The 18,670-nt window shown below is 49.9% G+C and overlaps 1 protein-coding gene across 1 annotated transcript in view; it reads left to right on the forward strand.

The window, feature by feature from the left end:
- RNF220 (ring finger protein 220) overlaps positions 1 to 18,670 on the forward strand; it is a gene marked incomplete at its 3' end in the record, with an annotated part of 181,596 nt that overhangs the window by 144,431 nt on the left and 18,495 nt on the right. Inside the window, exons 11-12 of the mRNA XM_089669555.1 lie at positions 1,093 to 1,148; positions 2,611 to 2,689. Of these exons, the coding sequence (XP_089525681.1) occupies positions 1,093 to 1,148; positions 2,611 to 2,689 (135 nt within the window). The remainder of the gene's footprint in view (positions 1 to 1,092; positions 1,149 to 2,610; positions 2,690 to 18,670) is intronic.

Genomic DNA, 18,670 nt, shown 5'->3' on the forward strand with positions numbered 1-18,670 from the left:
AATGGAGTTGAAGTCTGGGCTCTGACTAGGCCATGCAAGGACATTCCCCTTCTCCTCCAGCCACTGGGGGGTGCTGTGTGCTTCGGCTCATTGTCATGTTGGAGGGTGAATCTTCTTCCCATTGACAACTTTCTGTCTGAGGGCAGCAGATTTCCCCCCAGAATGATGTGATGGTGTTTTGCCCCATCCATTGTTCCTTCTATCCTGACAAGTGCTCTAGTCCCTGCTGCAGAGAACCCTCCCCCCAATAACAGGATGTTACCACCCACCCCCCCCCATATCAGGATATTCCCCCCTCCATGCTGTACGGTAGGGATGGTGAGCTGGGTTGGATTTCCGACAGACATATCGTTGGGCGTTGAGGGCAAACCCTTCCATTTTAGTCCCATCTGACCTGAACCCCTTTCTCCATGCGGCCTCAGAATCTTCAAGGTGCGTTTTGGCAAAGCTTAGTGGTGGCGGCGGCATGTGGCCTTTCTTGAGGAGCGGTTATTTCCTGCAACCCCTCCCATACAAGCCACGTTTGTGCAGGATTGGTGATATTGGTGTCACACGCACATATAGATCCTGGTGACAGTGCTGGGCCACCCATAGTTGGTTGTTGGCTTCAGTTGCACTACCAGGGACTGAAATGCTCCAGGAAAGCTCTTTTCATGCTGAGCTAATCAAAATGACCACAGCTGAAAGTCAAATGGCTTTGTGTGCCATTGAGAAGGTGATTATCTGCACCAGATTGAGTTTACAAGTCACTTTTTTGTAGGGGGGGGGGGGTCCTTTTTCCAACTCAGTGATTCTGTTTTTGACCTTTTTTTGTAAAGTTTCTCACATGATGGTGTTATATCTTTCACTTGGAAGTTATAAGTGAAGTTATGAAGTTAGAGTCTTGGGAGTACAAAGCTGGATAAAACAAAAACTGTGTCTGTCTTCATTTCAGGCTGTCATTATTTTAAAGGGGGGGTTTTCTATACCCACTGTATATATAAATATTATTTCACACTGCTTTGAAAGTAAAGAACCCCATTGCGTCTGACATATTGATATATTGAACCTTCACTAATGAATTGCTAATCACATGTTTTTTTCTTCTTGCAGTGGTGGTACTCCCAGCACCAGAGTAACAACAGAGTTCTCGAAGTGGGCCAGTGATGGTGAGTGTCAGCTCTGTCTGTCATTTATAATATGACGAGTGATCACCGTGGACACATCTCTTTAGTATGCCGCACAGCGCGCTCCCAGCACAAAGACCGGGGTGTCACTGAGAGCCCTGGGTCCCGTTCTAACGATCGGAACCCGGACTCCCGATTCCAGGTCACATGATCTCTGTGATAGCCTCTGATTGGCTATCACAGCGATCAGTCACTGTATAGACCGCCCTCTTTTTTTTTTTTTTTTTTTTTTTTTCCTCTCTCTCTATGAATGGAGGAGAGAGGTGCAATGTATCTCTCTAAGGCTAGGTTCACATCTCTGGGTGGTGCTGCTGCGGATCTGCACGAAAATCCGTGCAGCCACACCACCCTCGTAGTGGAATGCGGACCTGCGGACGGGTGCCATTAGTTCTATTGGCACGACGCCCACACTGGAAATTGCAACGATACTGGGAACCTCGGCTGCGTTTTCAGAAAAAGTGCAGGGACTTCTTCCCTGTGTGTCACGGGGCACTGGAGTCCAGTCAAATTAATGGACTCTTGTGCCCGCGCAAAACGCGTCCCGTGAACCGGGGGTAACTCCTTGCATAGGGGGGAAAAAAAATGTTAAAAAGAAAAGATAAATATTAAAAAAATAAAGAAAAAATACCCAGATTAAGGTTTGATCTAGTTCAGTGCCAGGGTAAGTGTTTGGGTCAAGGTCAAAAGGCCAGGGTCAAAGGTCAGGAGATATAGATAGAGAGATAGGTATATAGATAGATATACATACAGACACACACACACGTATGTATATATATATATCTGTGTGTGTGTGTGTGTGTGTGTGTGTGTGTGTGTGTGTGTGTGTATATGAGTACGAATAACATACACATAGATGGTATCGTTGCGATCGTCAAGGGCTGGAAAATTTATTTTGGGTTGTTCTTTGGTGGTAGGTTATGGTAGTAACAAGAAACAAACCGCTAAATTAAAAAAAATATATAAATTATTTTTTTTTACTATTTTGGGCCAGTTTTCTTTTGATAAAACAAAAAAATCAGGAGATACCCATTACCATTTACCACCAGATGAAAGCCCAATTTTGTCGTGAACAAAACGCGGTATAATCCACCTGGATGTACGAAGTAGTTGTGGTGATTATGGACGGTTTTACTAACGCATGGCAATGTTGCAAAAGTTTGCAAATTTGTTTTACCCTTAGGCGTGAAGGGGTTAACCTGTCCATAAAGAGGGGGCTGTAGTGGCATCCTCCGTACCAGGGGTGGACTGACAACTCATGGGGCCCCTGTGTCCTTGCCCAAACTCAAAAACGCCTATGAAAAAGGTACCAGGGGCATCTCATGGGGCCCCCTAGTGACCCCGGGCCCTCGGGCAGTGCCCGAGTTTCCAAATGGTCAGTCGGCCCCTGCTCCGTACATATTTCATATAGATTATTGGTAATATTTGTCTCACTGTCTACTCCTAGAAATGCCATCGACGAGTAACGGGGAGAGCAGTAAACAGGAGGCCATGCAGAAAACGTGCAAGAACAGCGACATAGAAAAGTGAGTAGTGACTCTTTGCATCTTATGTGTGTGAGTACCGCCCCCGAGGGAGCTTTGTCTACCCCGCGTGTGCGAGTACCGCCCCCAAGGGAACTTTGTCTACCCCGTGCGTGCGAGTACCGCCCCCGAGGGAGCGTTGTCTACCCCGCGCGTGCGAGTACCACCCCCGAGGGAGCTTTGTCTCCCCGTACAGGGTGAACGTTTTATTGTCAGATCACACACTGGCTGTATTATGAACACATCTGTCATTGTTTATAATTTCATTTTTATGAGTAAGTTAAGGTCAGCAATTGAATAAGAAAAGTATAAAGTCTCAGAACACCCCAAAAAAATGTTCATTTGTTACTGGAGTTTGACATGCATACTGTATGACACTCGTATGTGTGATCCGGAGAAAGGGAACCGTGTCTTTGTAAAGGATCTGAATGGGTAAGGCGACAGGGTCTCTTTTTAGGGCCTGTGTTTGGTGAGCTTTGGGCTCTTGACCTCCAGTTTCAGGCTCCTAGGTTAATCCGAATTCATTGACCGCCTTCTAACCTCCTTCAATTACGTTCTGCATTTTCATATGGGAATCGAAAACCTGATGGACGTGAGCATAAGGCCATTGACACGACTCTTAAAGAGAAGTATGGGTAAAGTCATACTGTGGGTCACAGGGGTACACTTACTTTTGTTCTCCTGTGACCCAGAGTTAACTCATGGCAGGCTATTGCCTGGTGGCAGAGCCGCTGCAGGCTTTTAAAGGATCCCGACAATATTGTCTGGATCCTCCCAGCTTTCTGATATTTTTTTTAAATACCAAACCTGTTTTACTTACCTCCTATGTTTTACTTCGATTCTCCCAAGACCTTCTGCTCTGTAGTTCCCGTGTTACCTCCTCCCATGCTCGCCTCCAGGACTTCTCCTGAGCTTCTCCCATCCCATGGAACTCTCTACCCCAACCTCTCTGGCTGTCTCCTAATCTATCCACATTTAGACGATCCCTGAAAAACGTTCTTTTTAAAGAAGTCTATTCTGCTTCTACCTAGTAAACCGCCATTTATTTCCTCCATTAGCTCATCCCCCCTCACCTCACAGCTATTACCTTTTTGTATCACTCGACCCTTCCTCCTAGATTGTAAGCTCCCAGGACCAGGGCCATCTCTTTCCTCTTGTACCAAATTGTATTGTAACTGTAATGTCTACCTTCATTTTGTACAGTGCTGGGCAAACTGTTGACGCCATATTAATCCTGTATAATAATAATAATTGCCGAGAAAGGTTAAAAAAAAAAAAAAAAAAAACCTACCTTTTTAGCCACTTGAAATCCAATGAATGAAAGGGGCGGGCCAGGGACATTCAGGTGGGGGGAGAAAGGACTAGATGATGCTGGATGTCCTCCTGCCAGGGAATGAGGCGGACTTTATCTGACCTGCTTCTACTGGACTGTACAGCTACATAAGACTGAAGGGAAGGCTGGAGTTCAGCTTTAATTGTATTTTTTTTTTTTTGTATTTTTTTTTTTTTTTAACACTTTCAGACGGATCCTCCACTTTTTATACAAGTTTATTTTACACTTTTTTTTTTTTTCCCTCTAATATATTTTTTGTTTTTTTTGGGGGGGGGTTTTGTTTTTGTTTTGTTTTTTTTTTACACTTTCAGACTGATCCTCCACATTTTATACAAGTTTGATTTTACGCTTTCTTTTTTCTGTAATTTTTTTTTTTTTTTTACACTTTTTCAGACGGATCCTCTACAATTTATACAAGTTTGATGTTACGCTTTTTTGTCTGTAATATGTTTTTTTTTGTTTTGTTTTTTTACACTTTCAGACGGATCCTCCATATTTTATACAAGTTTGATTTTACGCTTTTTTTTTTCTCTGTAATTTGTTTTTTTACACTCTTGCAGACGGATCCTCCACATTTTATACAAGTTTATTTTACACTTTTTTTTTTTTTTTTCTCTGTAATATATTTTTTGTTTTTTTTTTGGGGGGGGGGGTTTTTTTTTTTGTTTTTTTTTTACACTTTCAGACTGATCCTCCACATTTTATACAAGTTTGATTTTACACTCTCTTTTTTCTGTAATATTTTTTTTTTTTTTTTTACACTTTTTCAGATGGATCCGCCACAATTTGTACAAATTTGATGTTACGCTTTTTTGTCTGTAATATGGTTTTTTTGTTTTGTTTTGTTTTTTTACACTTTTTCAGATGGATCCTCTATATTTTATACAAGTTTGATTTTACGCTTTTTTTTTTCTCTGTAATTTGTTTTTTTACACTTTCAGACGGATCCTCCACATTTTATACAAGTTTATTTTACCCTTTTTTTTTTTTTTGTTTTTTTGGGGGGTTTTTTTGGGGGGGGGGTTTGGTTTTTTGGTTTTTTTACACTTTCAGACGGATCCTCCACATTTTATACAAGTTTGATTTTACACTTTTTTTTTTTTCTGTAATATTTTTTTACACTTTTCAGATGGATCCTCCACAATTTGTACAAATTTGATGTTACGCTTTTTTGTCTGTAATATGGTTTTTTTTTTTGTTTGTTTTTTTTTTACACTTTTTCAGACGGATCCTCCACATTTTATACAAGTTTATTTTACCCTTTTTTTTTGTTTTTTTGGGGGGTTTTTTTTGGGGGGGGGGTTTGGTTTTTTGGTTTTTTTACACTTTCAGACGGATCCTCCACATTTTATACAAGTTTGATTTTACACTTTTTTTTTTTTTCTGTAATATTTTTTTACACTTTTCAGATGGATCCTCCACAATTTGTACAAATTTGATGTTACGCTTTTTTGTCTGTAATATGGTTTTTTTTTTTGTTTGTTTGGTTTTTTTTTTACACTTTTTCAGATGGATCCTCCACATTTTATACAAGTTTGATTTTACGCTTTTTTTTTTTTTAAATTTTGAAACTGGTTATTATGGAGTTTTTCTGCTTCTCCTATAACTGTTTTTCCATTTCTCCGGCGGTGACACGGTTTCGATAGAGAGGAAAACATTTTTTCGGTGTCCTTTTTGAACATAAATAAACCCGAAGTGTTATTGATGATCCGGACTTCAGCCGGTGACGTGACACCGCCACAATAATTCCACTTCCCGTTTATCCTTCCCGGAGATCCATGTGAAGACACGGCTAGTTGTAGTTTAGTTGTTGATATCTAGTGATGGATGGCGCGGGCCCCATTCATCACTGCCGGTGTAATGTCCCCTCCGCATTCCGGAGTCATCAGTCGTCCTCCTCATGGGACAGTCTTATTACTATCTTAGGAAGACTGGATTTCCCGGTAATAAATAGTTGCAGCCTGCGCCTGCCCGGACGTTCTGCCCCAGGTGGATGTGTGTGTGAGTGTATCTGTTAAATGAATTGATAACTAGGCTCGGGCCTTAGCAAGGGGAGGGCTCGGCAACCATCTGCCTGCTAACTACTCCGCCGCTGAGCCGTGATATATGGCGCCCCGGCCCGGCAGGCTAAATTGATTCATCTCCAGTTTCTGTTTCTTAATCTGGAGCTAAATTGGTTTCATTTTTCTTGTTTCCTTGTGATGCTGGCAGAGGCGTCGAGTTCTTAGGCTAGGCCCCGAGCGCCTTCATTTTTCATAACACGGGGCCGCGCGTTCGCTTAAAAATCCTGCCGTGTTTTTTTTTTATTGTTTCACGTTTTTATCCACGCGATTAACATTTACCAAAACAAATGCGTTTGGTGAGCTTTGCTTCATCACCTGTGTCACGGCATCTTCCCTCTTCCTGAGCGATCGCTTACTCGCAGTCATTATGCATCCTGTGACCGGGGCTAATGAGCCTGATTATCTGCAGCGGTGGGTCAGCATTGACCCCTTGTCATGAGCCGCAGCTGCTGCCGGTGACTCGGGGGCCCCTATGGCCTACCTTCCTCTGCAGGTTTGTAGGGGCCAATTAACGTTTTTGTTTCCAGAACCCGTTTGATTAAAAGCAACATTTCCCTAAACCCAAATAGAATTTTTTATTTTGAAGCTCGTCTCCAGGCAAGTATGAGCCAACCCCCCTATGAACCGTCCTGCACATTTTTTTTTTTTTTCCCTTTTCTTACCTTCACCTTGGTCTAGTGTCCCTTGATCCCCTGTCGGCACGGGTTCTGGGTGCAGGGGACGGCTAATCCAACACTGCTGATGTACCTGGCAAGTCCCTAACAGTCCGCTTGCACTGCCATCACTCTGGTGGATCCTGAGAGAACCCCACTGCTGAAAAGTCAATCGGAAGTTTCCACAGGGCACAGGCAGCAAAGTGGACACCTGAAGAAGGACCCCACCTTCCATAAACAGAAGAATAAAGCTTTATGTACCTGTATGCAGGGGCGGACTGACCATTTGTAAACTCGGCACTGCCCGGGGTCAGTAGGGGGCCCCATGAGATGCCCCTGGTACCGTTCATAGGCTTTTTTGAGTGTAGTTTGAGTATGGGTGAGGACACGGGCCCCATGATCCCCTATTGCCCGGGGGCCCCATGAGTTGTCAGTCCGCCCCTGCCTGTATGAAAATGCCTGGCGAGTCCCTAACAGTCTGCTTGCACTGCCATCATTCCTCTGCTGGATCCTGAGAGAACCCCCACGGCTGAAAAGCCAATCGGAAGTTTCCACAGGACACAGGCAGCAAAGTGGACACCTGAAGAAGGACCCCACCTTCCATAAACAGAAGAATAAAGCTTTATGTACCTGTATGAATATGCCTGGCGAGTCCCTAACAATCTGCACTGCCATCACTCAACCCCCACCGCTGAAAAGCCAATTGGAAGTTGACACAGGCAGCGAAGTGGACACTCAAAGAAGGACCCCACCTCCCATAAATAGAAGAATAAAGATCCAGGACTGGAGTGTCACTCGATCGCATCTTTATGTACCTGGAGACGTCCCAACAGTCTGCTTGCACTGCCATCACTCCTCTGCTGGATCCTGAGAGGACCCCCACCGCAGAAAAGCCAATAGGAAGTCTCCACAGGCAGTTATGTGGACACCTGACAAAGGACCCTACCTCCTGTAAACCGAAAAGAGAAGATCCAGGACTGGAGTGTCACTTGATCGCAGCTTTATGTCTTGGTATGAATATACCTGGCAAGTACCTAACAGTCTGCTTTCACTGCCATCACTCCTCTGCTGGATCCTGAGAGGGCCCCCACCGCTGAAAAGCCAATCGGAAGTCTCCACAGAACACAGGCAGCGAAGTGGACACCTGAAGAAGGACCCCACCTTCCATAAACAGAAGAATGAAGATCCAGGACTAGAGTGTCACTTGATCTCAGTTTTATGTACCTGTATGAATATACCTGGTGAGTCCCTAACAGTCCGCTTGCACTGCCATCACTCCTCTGCTGGATCCTGAGAGGGCTCCCACCACTGAAAAGCCAATAGGAAGTCTCCATAGGACACAGGCAGTTATGTGGACACCTGATGAAGGACCCTACCTCCAGTCCTAGATCTTCTCTCTTCTGTTTACAGGAGGTATGGTCCTTCGTCAGGTGTCCACATAACTGCCTGTGTCCTATGGAGACTTCCTTTTTGGCTTTTCAGCGGTGGGGGTTCTCTCAGGAGCCAGCAGAGGAGTGATGGCAGTGCAAGCGGACTGTTAGGGACTTGCCAGGTATATGCAGGTACATAAAGCTGCGATCAAGTGACACTCCAGTCCTAGATCTTCTCTCTTCTGTTTACAGGAGTGTCACTTGATCGCAGCTTTATGTACCTGTATGAATATACCTGGCGGGTACCTAACAGTCTGCTTGCACTGCCATCGCTCCTCTGCTGGCTCCTGAGCGGACCTCCATCACAGAAAAGCCAATAGGAAGTCTCCACAGGACACAGGCAGTGAAGTGGACACCCTAAGAAGGACCCCACCTCCCATAAACAGAAGAATGAAGATCCAGGACTAGAATGTCACTTGATCGCAGCTTTATGTACCTGTAGATTCACTAACCGTCCACTTGCACTGTCGTCACTCCTCTGGTGAATCCTCAGAGGACCCCCACTGCTGGGCAAGCAAGAGGAAGTCTCCACAGTACACAGGCAGTTGTCTTGGCACCCGTAGAAGGACCCCACTTCCTGTAAACAGAAGAAGAGAGAAGATCCAGGACTGGAGTGTCACTTGATCACAGCTTTATGTACCTGGAGACGCCCCAACAGTCAGAGGGATACAAAGTAACATTGTTTATAAACGTTGATCAGATGGGAGCTGGAGAGATACAAAGTAACATTTTTAGAAACCTTGATTTCTCTATCTCATGTCTGATCAGTGTTTATAAACAATGTTACTTTGTATCTCTCTATATCCTGTCTGATCAGTGTTTATTAACAATGTTACTTTGTTTATAAACATCGATCAGATGGGAGATAAAGCATTACAAAGTAACATTGTTTATAAACACTGATCAGACGGGAGATAGAAAGGTACAAAGTAACATTGATCAGACTGGAGATAGAGATACAAAGTAACATTGTTTATAAACATTGATCAGACGGGAGATAGGTGCAAAGTAACGTTACTTTGTATCTCTCCATCTCCCGTCTGATCAGTGTTACTCTGTATCTTTCTATCTCCCGTCTGATCGATGTTTATAAACAATGTTACTTTGTATCTCTATCTCCCGTCTGATCGATGTTTATAAACAATGTTACTTTGTATCTCTACTCATCAATGTTTATAAAACACAGCAGCTTTATTTTCGTAGCAGCTCCTGGCTGTCATTTTTAGGGTCAAAAATTGCTGTGGTGGTGTGGGTGGGGTATAGTGGAATCGGGCGTACTATTATTATTATACAGGATTTATGGCGCCAACAGTTTGCTCAGCGCTTTACAATATAACGGGAGACAATACAGTTCAATACAGTTCAATACAAGAGAGATAGGAGGGCCTGATCCTGGGAGCTTACAATCTAAGAGGGAGGGCCCTGATCCTGGGAGCTTACAATCTAAGAGGGAGGGCCTGATCCTGGGAGCTTACAATCTAGGAGACTACTACATCTGTCCTGTGGACGTCTCACATCCACAGCCGGTAATACCGTCCACGCTGCGATTCTTCCACATTGTGAGTCTTCAGGATTTGGTAGATTGTGTCTGCAGCGCTCTCTCCCCCTTGCAGACCTTCGCCTCCCATTTTGTCGGAGTTCTTCCTTCTCCTCCGAGGTTACGGGGCAGAATCTTCATTCTCGGTGTCACCGTTCAATTTCTGCTTTTTGCCACCAAACTAGATTGCAGGCCAGGGGATGCGCTCGGGGTGACTCGCCCGGCAGGTCACCTCTCATTTGTTTTCCTCAATTTTGTGTTGTCATAAATTCATTCCAGCTGCTTGCGGTCGATGAGTTTGTCTCCGTCAGGGCAGGGAGCCGGCTGCCCGGTATGATGTATGACACGCGGTGCCTGTGCCAACCTCTCCATGAATCACTCCAGCTGTTTGGTGTCAGCATGAAAGCCAACAGGACAGCAGCGGGCCGGGAGAGCGCCGAGCGCTATAGGAAGAGACATGACGTACGAATGTTTATTTAATAATTCTCTAATATTTCCAGCCCTGCTCGCGGTTGGGACCTCTAGGAGCGGGGGAGGGCGGCTGCCGGGGAAGGTGGGTGGAACAGAAGACTCTAATCTGCTAGGGTGGCTCATCAATCACCGGGACAAGATCATTAATCAGGCGGAAGGGAAGAAAGAGGAGTTAGCGGGATTCAGTCACGGCGTTGTGGGACGAGCGCGGCGTCCGAGCACCATACAAAATTACTGATTATAATTGTATCTCTCGCTCTGCGGTGACTCCTGCAAATTGCGTTTTTGTATGCTCCAGAGGCCCGCGCTTATGGGTGGTCATGTGAAGCCGATCCATAGCATTGGTCTGAGGGGCTCCGGGAATTACTCATCTTCACATTCTCTGCTGAATAATTTACAGTGGAAAATGGATTTTTTTTGCACCTCTGTCAGAGCCTGCCAATATCTCTTCTTGGCTGATGCAGAGAGGGAACACAACGAGGGTTACACAGCGATCATCGCTGTCACCTCTCAGGGGGGTTAGCCGCAGGTAAACGGTTTCTTCTTCAGGAGCCAGGCCTCTTTCATTTATGGTCACCATCTTGTATCTTCCACCCAGGGGCGGACTGACCATTCGAGCACTGCCCAAGGGCCCAGGGTCAGTAGGGGGCCCCATGAAATGCTCCTGGTACCTTTTTGTATAGGCTTTTTTGAGTGTGGGCGAGGACACAGGGGCCCCATGATCCCCTATTGCCCGGGGACCCCATGAGCTGCCAGTCTGCCCCTGCCTCCAGCGTTCTTCCTGCCCTCCGTAGGGCATTACCCTTTGTAGAATCTTCATATCCTAAAGAAAAAAGTCAGCAGGGATAGTGGGAACCCTTCATAATGGGCACAGCGGGTGTACAGACCCGGGAACTCGGCACAGGGATGGTGGGAACCCCTCATAATGGGCACAGCAGGCGTACAGACCCGGGAACTCAGCACAGGGATGGTGGGAACCCCTCATAATGGGCACAGCGGGTGTACAGACCTGGGAACTCGGCACAGGGAAGGTGGAAACCCCTCATAATGGGCACAGTGGGCGTACAGACCCGGGAACTCGGCATAGGAATGGGGGGAACCCCTCATAATGGGCACAGCAGGTGTACAGACCCGGGAACTCAGCACAGGGATGGGGGGAACCCCTCATAATGGGCACAGCGGGTTTACAGACCCGGGAGCTCAGGACAGGGATGGTGGAAACCCCTCATAATGGGCACAGTGGAAGTACAGACCCGGGAACTCTGCACAGGGATGGTGGGAACCCCTCATAATCTGCACAGCGGGTGTACAGACCCGGGAACTCAGCACAGGGATGGTGGGAACCCCTCATAATGGGCACAGTGGGCGTACAGACCCGGGAACTCAGCACAGGAATGGTGGGAACCCCTCATAATGGGCACAGCGGGCGTACAGACCCGGGAACTCAGCACAGGAATGGTGGGAACCCCTCATAATGGGCACAGCGGGCGTACAGACCCGATGGTCGGAGATCTACTGTGTCCTTCAGTGAAAGCAGAAAAAAAGGACTTTATGGTGAGTGCAAAAAAAATCCCGGGTTTCCTGCACCACTCCTATTTTATGTATTATTATTATACAGGATTTATATTATTATTATTATACAGGATTTATGGCGCCAACAGTTTGCTCAGCGCTTTACAATATAACGGGAGACAATACAGCAACAATACAGTTCAATACAAGAGGGATAGGAGGGCCCTGATCCTGGGAGCTTACAATCTAGGAGGGAGGGGCCTGATCCTGGGAGCTTACAATCTAAGAGGGAGGGGCTGGTGGAACAAAAGGTAATATCCGAATCTTCTGTTTCTCCCATCAGTCCATCCCCCACAGTTATTAGCTGAGGGCAGGAGAGGCTTCACTGAAGAGAGGTTTTCAGAGATTGCCTAAGAGTAGATGATAGTCGGGACAGATTGGGGTAGAGAGTTCCAGAGGATGGGGGGGGCTCTGGAGAAGTCCTGGAGATGAGCATGTGAGGAGGAGACAAGGGAGCTGAAGGGACAAGGGAGGTGGTGGGCGGAGCGGAGAGGACAGTTTGGTTGATATTTGGAGACAAGATCGGTGATGTAATTTCAGGAGCCCTAATGAATGACAAAAGTATCCTTTCTGAGCCCAACATGGAGGACGTCGTGTTCGGGGGGGTGGAAGAGCCGCGTTCGGGGAGGTGGAAGAGCCGCGTTCGGGGAGGTGGAAGAGCCGCGTTCGGGGAGGTGGAAGAGCCGCGTTCGGGGAGGTGGAAGAGCCGCGTTCGGGGAGGTGGAAGAGCCGCGTTCGGGGAGGTGGAAGAGCCGCGTTCGGGGAGGTGGAAGAGCCGCGTTCGGGGAGGTGGAAGAGCCGCGTTCGGGGAGGTGGAAGAGCCGCGTTCGGGGAGGTGGAAGAGCCGCGTTCGGGGAGGTGGAAGAGCCGCGTTCGGGGAGGTGGAAGAGCCGCGTTCGGGGAGGTGGAAGAGCCGCGTTCGGGGAGGTAGGAGAGCCGCGTTCGGGGAGGTAGGAGAGCCGCGTTCGGGGAGGTGGAAGAGCCGCGTTCGGGGGGATAGCAGAGCCGCGTTCGGGGGGTGGTAGAAGAGCCGCGTTCGGGGGGTGGTAGAAGAGCCGCGTTCGGGGGGTGGTAGAAGAGCCGCGTTCGGGGGGTGGTAGAAGAGCCGCGTTCGGGGGGTGGTAGAAGAGCCGCGTTCGGGGGGTGGTAGAAGAGCCGCGTTCGGGGGGTGGTAGAAGAGCCGCGTTCGGGGGGTGGTAGAAGAGCCGCGTTCGGGGGGTGGTAGAAGAGCCGCGTTCGGGGGGTGGTAGAAGAGCCGCGTTCGGGGGGTGGTAGAAGAGCCGCGTTCGGGGGGTGGTAGAAGAGCCGCGTTCGGGGGGTGGTAGAAGAGCCGCGTTCGGGGAGGTGGGAGAGCCGCGTTCGGGGAGGTGGGAGAGCCGCGTTCGGGGAGGTGGGAGAGCCGCGTTCGGGGAGGTGGGAGAGCCGCGTTCGGGGAGGTAGAAGAGCCGCGTTCGGGGAGGTAGAAGAGCCGCGTTCGGGGAGGTAGAAGAGCCGCGTTCGGGGAGGTAGGAGAGCCGTGTGTGACATGTGCCAGCTCTCCTCTCCTGGGTACGGATGCGGTTGGAATCCGGAGGATTATGTCTTCGGATAATTGTACGTCGCTAATTGTCATCTCATGCTAATTCTGGCAGCCGCGTTCAGCGAGGCCCGGAGCCAAGGACAAGCACTCCGCCTGTTGTCATAGGTGAGGAAATGATTCCCTGACAGCACCGGCATCTGATTCCAGCCAACGTGGCGGCCATATTGGTACAGCTCCGGGCCGGCTGTGCTGTGCCAGCTGCCAAAGTGTGTACTCTTCTAATTCATTCAGGTAATTGGCTTTCTGTGGGACAGTCAGCGAAGCAGGAGGACGTGGATGGAATGTAGCATGGCTGTGTATGGTGGATGGTTTGCTGCGTGTCCAGGAGTGAATGTATACGGGGGGGGGGTGGTGAGGCATTCATTGGATGGATCTGGGGGACCAGGAAGTTCCAGCTTCAGTTGACCGCCAAGAAAAGGCTCTGAGACTCCCACCCAGGACTTTGTTCCCTATAATGAAAGAAAATAAACACTTAAAGGGGAACCACACTGCAGCTAAGCAGCACAAACCAGAAACACGATTTCATTCATTTTAATTATTCAAAGTAAACTCCCCCCATTCATCCATCCATGTCTCCATGCTTTGTTTTGCTGAGAAGTCACTTTGAAAAACGACCCCCCAGCATTTCCTGCCACGGCCATCTTAAGTAAGGGCAGATGAATTTACTTCCTGGAATCTGCAATCCTTCTGCCTTAAAGCAGAACTTCCCCTTTTGGGTGGAACTCCGCTTTAATCTTTGTCCCCCACTCCCCATTAAGGATTGGCACCAGGGGGGAGCGGGTACCTGCTCCCACTTCCGCTGCGATCGCCTAGGTCAGGGGTAGGCAACCTGAGAGCCGCAGGACTACAAGTTCCATAATGCCTCTGCAAGTCATAGCTGTAACTGTCAGTTTTGTAATCTTTGCAATGCCTCATGGGAAATGTAGTTCCACAACAGCTAGAGAGCCACAGGTTGCCTACCTCTGGTCTAGGTAAGCGGAAGTTGTTTTCCCTCCCCGGAATGTCCCAGAAGACTACAGGGACCATTCACAAAGCGCAGCACTTCTCATGTATGCACAGTGGATGCCCGGCTGTGAAGCCGCAAGCTGACACAGCCGGGTGCTCACACTAAAGATGCCGGGGAGAGAAGACGGCCGGTGAAACCAGCGGGGACACCGCCGGACTGAGGGACAGTAAGTGATCGGTGGGGGGACACCGCCGGACTGAGGGACAGTAAGTGATCGGTGGGGGGACACCGCCAGACTGAGGGACAGTAAGTGATCGGTGGGGGGACACCGCCGGACCGAGGGACAGGTAAGTGACCGGTGGGGGGGACACCGCCGGACCGAGGGACAGGTAAGTGATCGGTGGTGGGGACACCACCGGACTGAGGGACAGTAAGTGATCGGTGGGGGGACACCGCCGGACCGAGGGACAGGTAAGTGATCGGTGGGGGGACACCGCCGGACCGAGGGACAGGTAAGTGATAGGTGGGGGGACACCGCCGGACTGAGGGACAGGTAAGTGATAGGTGGGGGGACACCGCCGGACTGAGGGACAGGTAAGTGATAGGTGGGGGGACACCGCCGGACCGAGGGACAGGTAAGTGATCGGTGGGGGGACACCGCCGGACCGAGGGACAGTAAGTGATCGGTGGGGGGACACCGCCGGACCGAGGGACAGGTAAGTGATCGGTGGTGGGGGACACCGCCAGACCGAGGGACAGGTAAGTGATCGGTGGTGGGGACACCGCCGGACTGAGGGACAGTAAGTGATTGGTGGGGGGACACCGCCGGACCGAGGGACAGGTAAGTGATTGTTGGTGGGGACACCGCCGGACCGAGGGACAGGTAAGTGGCTGTATTTTAAAAGTCAGCAGCTACAGGTTTTTTTTTTTCAGCTGTAACTGAGCCCCTCCTGAAGACTCCTGGGATCATCATAAAACCATCAAATATAAAAAAAAAAGCTGTTTTTATATTTGATGGTTTTTTGATGATGATTAATAAAGATGCATTCAAACTTTTAATTTACTGGTGCTGTTAAAGTTCTATTCTATTGGGGGGTGTCTCCATATATCGCATCTTTGGTGTTAGTGGGAGGAATAGTGCCCCATCATTGGTGTCTGTGGCAGGAATAGTGCCCCATCATTGGTATCAGTGGGAGGAATAGTGCCTCATCATTGGTGTCAGTGGGAGGAATAGTGCCCCATCATTGGTGTCAGTGGGAGGAATAGTGCCCCATCATTGGTGTCAGTGGGAGGAATAGTGCCCCATCATTGGTGTCAGTGGGAGGAATAGTGCCCCATCATTGGTGTCAGTGGGAGGAATAGTGCCCCATCATTGGTGTCAGTGGGAGGAATAGTGCCCCATCATTGGTGTCAGTGGGAGGAATAGTGCCCCATCATTGGTGTCTGTGGGAGGAATAGTGCCCCATCATTGGTGTCTGTGGCAGGAATAGTGCCCCATCATTGGTATCAGTGGGAGGAATAGTGCCTCATCACTGATGTCAGTGGGAGGAATAGTGCCCCATCATTGGTATCAGTGGGAGGAATAGTGCCCCATCATTGGTGTCAGTGGGAGGAATAGTGCCCCATCATTGGTGTCAGTGGGAGGAATAGTGCCCCATCATTGGTGTCAGTGGGAGGAATAGTGCCCCATCATTGGTGTCAGTGGGAGGAATAGTGCCCCATCATTGGTGTCAGTGGGAGGAATAGTGCCCCATCATTGGTGTCTGTGGGAGGAATAGTGCCCCATCATTGGTGTCTGTGGCAGGAATAGTGCCCCATCATTGGTGTCAGTGGGAGGAATAGTGTCCCATCATTGGTGTCTGTGGCAGGAATAGTGCCCCATCATTGGTGTCTGTGGCAGGAATAGTGCCCCATCATTGGTGTCAGTGGGAGGAATAGTGCCCCATCATTGGTGTCTGTGGGAGGAATAGTGCCCCATCATTGGTGTCAGTGGGAGGAATAGTGCCCCATCATTGGTGTCAGTGGGAGGAATAGTGCCCCATCATTGGTGTCTGTGGGAGGAATAGTGTCCCATCTTTTGGAGATACTTTTGTAACCCTTTCCAGCTTCATGCAAGTCAACAATTCTTGATGGTAGGTCTTCTGAGAGCTCTTTTCTGCGAGGCATGGTTCACATCAGACAGTGCTTCTTGAAACCAGTAAACCCAAAACAGGTGTCAGCAACACATCCAATATCGTCACACTGATTGGAGTCAAGGTTGGCTCACTCCTGGCTCCAATTAGCTCTGGGAGAAGTCATTAAGCTAGGGCCTCACATACTTTTTCCTCCCTGCACTGTGAATGTTTACATGTTATGTGCAATTAAACCATGGCAACATCTAATGTTTGTGTAGTATTATGTTCAGCAGACTGTGTTCTTCTATTGTTGTGACTTAGATGACGTTCAGAGCACATTTTATGCCCAATTCATGCAAAACTCCACGTAATCCCAAGGGGTTCACATACCTTTTTCTTGCAACTGTAGGTATCAGTGGGAGAAATGGTGCCCCATCATTGGTGTCAGTGGGAGGAATAGTGCCCCATCATTGGTGTCAGTGGGAGGAATAGTGCCCCATCATTGGTGTCAGTGGGAGGAATAGTGCCCCATCGTAGGTGTCAGTGGGAGGAATAGTGCCCCATCATTGGTGTCAGTGGGAGGAATAGTGCCCCATCATTGGTGTCAGTGGGAGGAATAGTGCCCCATCATTGGTGTCAGTGGGAGGAATAGTGCCCCATCGTTGGGTGTCAGTGGGAGGAATAGTGCCCCATCGTAGGTGTCAGTGGGAAGAATAGTGCCCCATCATTGGTGTCCGTGGAATAGTGCCCCATCGTAGGTGTCAGTGGGAGGAGTAGCGCCCCATCGTAGGTGTCAGTGGGAGGAGTAGCGCCCCATCGTAGGTGTCAGTGGGAGGAGTAGCGCCCCATCGTAGGTGTCAGTGGGAGGAGTAGCGCCCCATCGTAGGTGTCAGTGGGAGGAGTAGCGCCCCATCGTAGGTGTCAGTGGGAGGAGTAGCGCCCCATCGTAGGTGTCAGTGGGAGGAGTAGCGCCCCATCGTAGGTGTCAGTGGGAGGAGTAGCGCCCCATCGTAGGTGTCAGTGGGAGGAGTAGCGCCCCATCGTAGGTGTCAGTGGGAGGAGTAGCGCCCCATCGTAGGTGTCAGTGGGAGGAGTAGCGCCCCATCGTAGGTGTCAGTGGGAGGAGTAGCGCCCCATCGTAGGTGTCAGTGGGAGGAGTAGCGCCCCATCGTAGGTGTCAGTGGGAGGAGTAGCGCCCCATCGTAGGTGTCAGTGGGAGGAGTAGCGCCCCATCGTAGGTGTCAGTGGGAGGAGTAGCGCCCCATCGTAGGTGTCAGTGGGAGGAGTAGCGCCCCATCGTAGGTGTCAGTGGGAGGAGTAGCGCCCCATCGTAGGTGTCAGTGGGAGGAGTAGCGCCCCATCGTAGGTGTCAGTGGGAGGAGTAGCGCCCCATCGTAGGTGTCAGTGGGAGGAGTAGCGCCCCATCGTAGGTGTCAGTGGGAGGAGTAGCGCCCCATCGTAGGTGTCAGTGGGAGGAGTAGCGCCCCATCGTAGGTGTCGGTGGGAGGAGTAGCGCCCCATCGTAGGTGTCGGTGGGAGGAGTAGCGCCCCATCGTAGGTGTCGGTGGGAGGAGTAGCGCCCCATCGTAGGTGTCGGTGGGAGGAGTAGCGCCCCATCGTAGGTGTCGGTGGGAGGAGTAGCGCCCCATCGTAGGTGTCGGTGGGAGGAGTAGCGCCCCATCGTAGGTGTCGGTGGGAGGAGTAGCGCCCCATCGTAGGTGTCGGTGGGAGGAGTAGCGCCCCATCGTAGGTGTCGGTGGGAGGAGTAGCGCCCCATCGTAGGTGTCGGTGGGAGGAGTAGCGCCCCATCGTAGGTGTCGGTGGGAGGAGTAGCGCCCCATCGTAGGTGTCGGTGGGAGGAGTAGCGCCCCATCGTAGGTGTCGGTGGGAGGAGTAGCGCCCCATCGTAGGTGTCGGTGGGAGGAGTAGCGCCCCATCGTAGGTGTCGGTGGGAGGAGTAGCGCCCCGTCGTAGGTGTCGGTGGGAGGAGTAGCGCCCCGTCGTAGGTGTCGGTGGGAGGAGTAGCGCCCCGTCGTAGGTGTCGGTGGGAGGAGTAGCGCCCCGTCGTAGGTGTCGGTGGGAGGAGTAGCGCCCCGTCGTAGGTGTCGGTGGGAGGAGTAGCGCCCCGTCGTAGGTGTCCGTGGGAGGAGTAGCGCCCCGTCGTAGGTGTCAGTGGGAGGAGTAGCGCCCCGTCGTAGGTGTCAGTGGGAGGAGTAGCGCCCCGTCGTAGGTGTCAGTGGGAGGAGTAGCGCCCCGTCGTAGGTGTCAGTGGGAGGAGTAGCGCCC

Source organism: Staurois parvus, unplaced genomic scaffold, assembly GCF_062004578.1.
Source record: "Staurois parvus isolate SC_StPar_1 unplaced genomic scaffold, SC_StPar_1.0 ptg000079l, whole genome shotgun sequence".
Taxonomy (NCBI): Eukaryota; Metazoa; Chordata; class Amphibia; order Anura; family Ranidae; genus Staurois; species Staurois parvus.